Source organism: Neovison vison, chromosome 2 (genome assembly GCF_020171115.1).
Source record: "Neovison vison isolate M4711 chromosome 2, ASM_NN_V1, whole genome shotgun sequence".
In the NCBI taxonomy this organism is placed as follows: Eukaryota; Metazoa; Chordata; class Mammalia; order Carnivora; family Mustelidae; genus Neogale; species Neogale vison.
Genome location: NC_058092.1, coordinates 177,185,484 through 177,191,483, shown reverse-complemented (window position 1 = coordinate 177,191,483; position 6,000 = coordinate 177,185,484). Strand labels below are relative to the sequence as shown.

Genomic DNA, 6,000 nt, shown 5'->3' with positions numbered 1-6,000 from the left:
ATGATGCTTCTGCTATTTGTAGATTATGGCTTATTCATTTAAGCAAATGCTGCACCTCTGCTCAGCATCTTTACTTCAGTTTTTTCTTTTTTTGTATATGATTCAAACTATAGCTCTAGTCTATCAAGTTCGTTTTAAATGCATCACCTACAAGATAAAAATTGAATAAAGGAAGCACTCAAAGAATTTTTTAATAGGAGGTTTTTACGAGAGTCTAGGAGGATATTAGAAACCACAACAGTTATCACTTTTTTAAAAAAAAAATCACATTTTTAAATATAATGGGTCTATTATGTAAGAGAGCTGATTTCCCCTTCAGTACTTTCCATTCTTTTGGCCTTTTAGAGATTTAAAAAGAGGAATGCAGGGATTAAGAGAAGAAAAAATGTGCTTTAACATTTATTAGTATCATCTAAATTGGCTGTCTTATGTCAAATACTGATTTTATATTAATTGATTTTTAAATATTATCTATTTGTTATATTAGAGATAACAAATACTTGTAATTAGTCTTACATGTTGAATTTATCACGGGAAGTAATTTTGGTAGACTAGTAATCCCATCATTCACCTTTCATCTGAAGCTTTTATACTGGGCAATTGGGTAAGCATGCATTGACTTCAGGAGCCCGCAGAGGGTGGGATGTTAGCTCTCAAACGAGATGCCCAGTTGCTATTTTTTAAACAGGTGAAATGGTAAAATGTCATACTTTTTACTTTCTGGGAGTTGTTTAAATTCCTTCTTTCCTTCCTTCCTTCTCAAGCTACCCAAACTACTCATGTGAAATCTTTAACCTTTTGGTAGTCTCCATCTCTTTTTTATGTGCATCACATATACCAGAGAAAACTATGTTTGATGAAACTACCAGAAGGACCTGGGGGTAAATAAGGAAACAGCATTCTTGCTTGGAGGTATTTAAATCACCATATGATAGTTATAACTTAAGTACTTCCTGGACACATCCCTTGATGAATAATAAAGAGATAGGCCTACAATATTTCTTCTCCGAGGAGAAAGGTCTTTAATAACAACTGTCAATTCCACAGATAATTACTAAATATGGCTTTTCCTAGATCTCTTTCTTCAAGAATAAATGCATCTCCAGGTAGTATTTACTCATCACATATTCCTACATCTGTATCCAATTTAAAACTGGTTGGCTTGTCTGTTTCCATAAAGTGATGGTTTCTATAAGTATTTTGGTTGGAGTCTGAGAGCTGTGTTATATGACAAATAATATATGTCTGATGATGAGCTCCCTTTGTGTATTTCCTTTATGAGTCAGGTATTCTACTAGGCTCATGCAGCTCACTTTGAGTAGGGGATAATTATATCACAAAGTGGTAAGCATAAGAGAGGGGTGTGCATTGGGGGAAGGGAACCTAATGACTTTGGAATTCAGATCTGTGCTTGGAAAGAATGAGGTGAACTCATTGTGTTGGTAATTTTGAGCTGTACACATTTTATAGTTGTGTGTAAGGATATGGGTCATTCTTAATGACCCATACATTCCTAATGTAAGGGGATGGTCATTCCTAGCTGGGAAGCTTTGAGTATCATCTATTCCAGAGGGCCTCAAAGAGGCAATTACATATTTGAGAGGACAGGCACTCTCCATATTTTCAGAAGTAAATCTTCAAACCAACTGCTTAAAAAGAGCCTTGTGGATTATGTGACCATACAATTTCTTACTCGCTTTGGACAAGTGCAAGATTGGTGGGACACTGGGACAGCAAATCCAAACAGGGAATGTCTCAGGCAAATAAAAAAATATTTTCATCCAGTTCATGGAAGGAAAAGTGCCCAAGGCCTTCTATGAGGTGATGGTGGGAGAGTTGATTTGGTTGATTTTGTACTTAGGAGAAAAAATTGTCAGAAGTCAAAGAGGAGTCCTATTGCCTTTTCAAGGGTAAGTCAGGAAAGGCCAAAACAATATATTTATAAGGATCTTACAAGGGATTGAAATCTTTAGCACTCCAATTTTTACTTTTAAAGATTCCATACTTTCCCATTATGATTAATAATAAGACTCTTTAAAGAATCTTTGCACTGGGGGTACCTGGGAGTCTTCAGCCTCTTGCTGAAGGTCATGATCCGGGAGACCCCAGGTCAGAGTCCCCAGATTGAGCCCATGAAGAGCTCCCTGCTCAGAGGGAAGTCTGTTTCTCTCTCTCCCTTTGATTCTCCCCCCACCCCCCAGCTTGGGCTCTCTCTTTCTCTCTCTCTCTCTAATATAAAATCTTAAAAAAAAAAAAAGAAAGAAAGAAAGAAAAGAAAAAGAAAAACGAGCTTTGTGTTGATCTTTAGGGACAGCAAAAAAATGGGGCTCTGGTAAAATAATACATCATTCGCTTGGATGCTGGTGGGGAAGGAGTAATGAAAAGTATTTTTCAAGAAAAGAATAAACTACTTTCAGGAAAGAAGTCTTTGCAAGAAGAACACAGTACTTGGGCGTGTGTGGTGGGGGTATATGGAATTACAAAGAAACAACGGGGACAAAAGAAAAGACCTTGTGAAATGCCATGGTATCCCACTAGCCGGGTTAAGAGGCTGTGGTCTCTGAGTGACCCTGTGCTGTGTGAGCCCTGGGAGCAGTGTCCCTTGGTTCTCTGGGAATGACACCATAGGCTCCCAGTGATACTGTGTGTCTCCGAGTCGTTCGTAAGAACGCAGGGACTGCAGCCAGCGCAAGTGCCCTGGAGGGAGAGCCTGCACCGGGGATGCAGGGAAAATGCATTCAGTACCAAAGGCTTGCCTCGACCACCACCAGCCACACAAACCCTGCGCCGGGCCAGGTGAGCTCCATGGCCAACGCTCTACCCACGGCCCTGCCCACTCGCGCCCCAGGCCCGCCCACACTCCAGTCATGGCCTTAAGTCGGCCGTCCGCGCCCCACTTCTCCGCGGGCTGTGCGAGCTCGGCTTTCCGCCGGCTCCCCACTCTGGAGGCCCCGACGCGGGGCGCTCCCACTGCGCGTGCGCCCTCCGGCGGGACGCCCCCCGCGCCCCTCCCCCTGCGGCCGGACTTGGTACAGCCGGGACGGCGGTTGGCGTCCTCCGCGGCTCAGGCGAGCGGCGGGATTTTCAAATCTTACCTTTGGAGGAGTGGCAGCGGTCCGGGCTGTGACGCGGGAGATGGAGGGACAGACCGTGAGGGGTCCCGAGCTCCGCCTGGCGGGCCTTCCTGCCCATCAGGTGAGTGACGAAGGGCCCGGCTTCAGGTCTTCACGCCACCGTTGTGCCTCGGCCTTGAGAAAACCCCAGGCCTCGTCTCCTATCCAGCGGTGACCAGAAACAAAAGGAAGGACTGGGAGGCCGCACTTTTGAGGCTCCAAGGGAGCTTAGAAATCTCCGCATTCCCCACCGCCCCCGGTTTCTCATGGAACTGACAGACCCGAGTGAGGAAGCGATGCCAGAGTTCCGCCGTGCGTTTCCGGGCGCACCTGCCGGCTGCTTCCCGGCACCATGCAGGGTTGGAACCCTCCCCCCCCAACCACCCCGCCCACGCGTAGGTGATGCTGGGGAAATGCAGGCTCCGGGATTTCCAAGAAGCCCACCCGAGGCCCGGGGAGGACAGTTTGCTTCTGGCTTGATTTGACGGCAGCACAAGTACCGGACCGCTGTCTGCGCACGACAGAAACCAGAGGGGCGGGGGGGGGGGCAAACTGCACCCTTGGAACTTTAGAAAATTGAAAGTGGATCCCTTTTGAATTGGATAAGAAAGAAGTTTGATAGATTGCTCTTTCGCCATGTAAAGTGCGGGTTAGAAACCTTTTTACTTCATAGAGAGCAGCATTTTTTTCTTAGGGAAACCAGTTATTAAAATGTTGTTTTCCGCTTAACCATAATTTTAGAGTCTTAAAAGAAAACTGATCTTTAAGCTGGAGCTTCACTTCTATTTTAATTTCTGTCTTATTTTGCTTCATTCTGAGATAGACTAAACTGTATGAAAATACCAGTTTTGTAGGTCAAAATTGGCAGACTATGAGGAATTTTATATCGTCTTTGCTTAGAACCCTGGCAAAGCCTTTCCTTAGAAAATTATTCTTTGTTAGAAACCTCAGTATATACAACATCGTTAGTAAATCTTCAATAATACTGAGAAAAATAAAGCAAGACATTAAGAATCATTATGCAGAAAAGTCCAACTCCTTTATTAGTAATGCTGTTTTATGCCAGCATTTTCAAAAATTTCAAACATTTTAATGTAAAATGCTTCTTTCCTGTCCTCTCCTTTATGTACTTTGGCTGTCCCGATTGTTAACAAAATCTTGATTTCTAGTGAATTGAAAATCTGTGGAAGTTCTTGTGTGCATTGCATAGGTGTTTGTATAGTGGTTTGAGTATATTTATTTAGCTGTGTGCAGCAGTAATATTTAGGAATTATATGAAAGAAGAGGATAAGGTCATGAAAGAAGTTTAGCTACGTGGAATGAAAATAAATAATAATACACAAGGGCTGGATTATTTTCATGTGAGAAGGTACAGTATTTAATGATTTCTTAGGCAGCAAGAAAAGCAAATAATAGAGTTGTGGAATTCCTTCTGTTAGGATCTTGAATAAAAATTGCAAATTAGTAATAGGTTTCAACCCAATATTGAGGGTCAGTAAGAGAATTTTATGTTTGACTAACTGAATTTTTATTTGCTGTTTTTCCTTTGATATTAATGAACCTGCCGTCTATTAAGGATAGGGCCAAAAATTCTTGGGTGGTCAAATACTAGTGAAACACCTCTGTTCAAACCTTGGAGTCATCTGTGAGTACACACAGTATTGGCTTTGGAGTCAGATTAAGATCAAATTCAACTCTGCTTGTTATACAACTTTGAATAACTTGTCTGTCTTTTCTAAGTCCTTAGTTTTCACAGTTGTAAAATGGGTAAGATGCTTATCTTAGAAAGTTACTGGGAGTTGAGAACCTCTTTAAAATACTTAGGATATTACCTAACACTCAGAATATACTTGAGAGAAAACTGTTTTCCTACCATCTCTTGTCCCATTCATCTGAGATGTTGGGGCAGCCACCTAGATTTTCTTACAAATATTTAAACTTTAGAAATCGTAATTAAGATGTAATGCTATTGATGCCAGCAGGCTGGATCAGAGGACCCAGAATGGGGTCCCATAGGACTAGCTAAGAAGGTCCTTAGCTTCTTGCAGGATGGAAATCTCATCTGAGCCCACAGGAGGTGAAAGAGTTTATTGAAGATAGAGAGCAGATATGAATGAATGCTCAGGAAACTCAGAAAAGGAGCATGAGTCTTGTCTTAGTTTGGGGTCTGGGGATTTTTATTGAGGATAACGGTGTGGTGTATGTGTCCTCTCAGGCAACCAGGAACCGGTTAGAACAAAGACGAGGACCCAAGTGTTATTGCTTGGAGCCCGGGTGGAGGAGCTGAGGGGGGTCTTGGCGTCAAGATGTCTAGTGCTGGTGGTCTGGAATACACATATGGTAGATTCCTCCAGTCATTCTCATCTGGTTCTTTCTTGGATGTTATCTGTTCTAGAGAAATCTTGAACTCCTTGACCCTTACAAGGAGGACATACATTATTTGCACTACAAGGCATGTGTAAAGTGGGGTGTGGGTCAAGTCCTAGCAAGAATAGAAGCAGGGAAAAAAGCAAAAGACAGATTTTAATGGAGTTCTTCAGTTTCCCGATCTCATTATGTCATTTCACCAAAGTAAATGTATATAGAAACATGAGTTTAAGAATTCTTTCTCTAATGCCATTTCCCAGAATGACCACTATTAACAATTCCCAGATTTTTTTCTCTACATAAACAATTCTTAAAGTAACATGCAGTATCTTTTAGAAGAAGGATATATGCTATAAATACTTATTTGCAGTCTTTTTCATCATGGTCTCTTAGTGAACATGGTTTAACTATATCCATTATGTAGGTAATAATTTCTATCTGGATTACTACAGTTGTCTTATTAGCAGCCCAACTTCATTTTTTTTTTTTTAAGTCTGTGCTTAATTTCAACACTAAGGCC

General features: G+C 41.8%; 1 protein-coding gene across 2 annotated transcripts in view; it reads left to right on the top strand.

Moving 5' to 3' along the window:
* Positions 1–3,101: 3,101 nt before the first annotated feature.
* Positions 3,102–6,000, top strand: part of RTKN2 (rhotekin 2) — a 75,018-nt gene continuing 72,119 nt past the window's right edge. Inside the window, exon 1 of one of the 2 annotated variants that reach the window (XM_044239599.1) lies at positions 3,102–3,195. In XM_044239599.1, the coding sequence (XP_044095534.1) occupies positions 3,136–3,195 (60 nt within the window). In that variant the 5' untranslated portion in view covers positions 3,102–3,135. Of the gene's footprint in view, positions 3,196–3,748; positions 3,763–6,000 lie in introns of those variants that run through there. The other variant, XM_044239602.1, reaches the window with a different exon arrangement.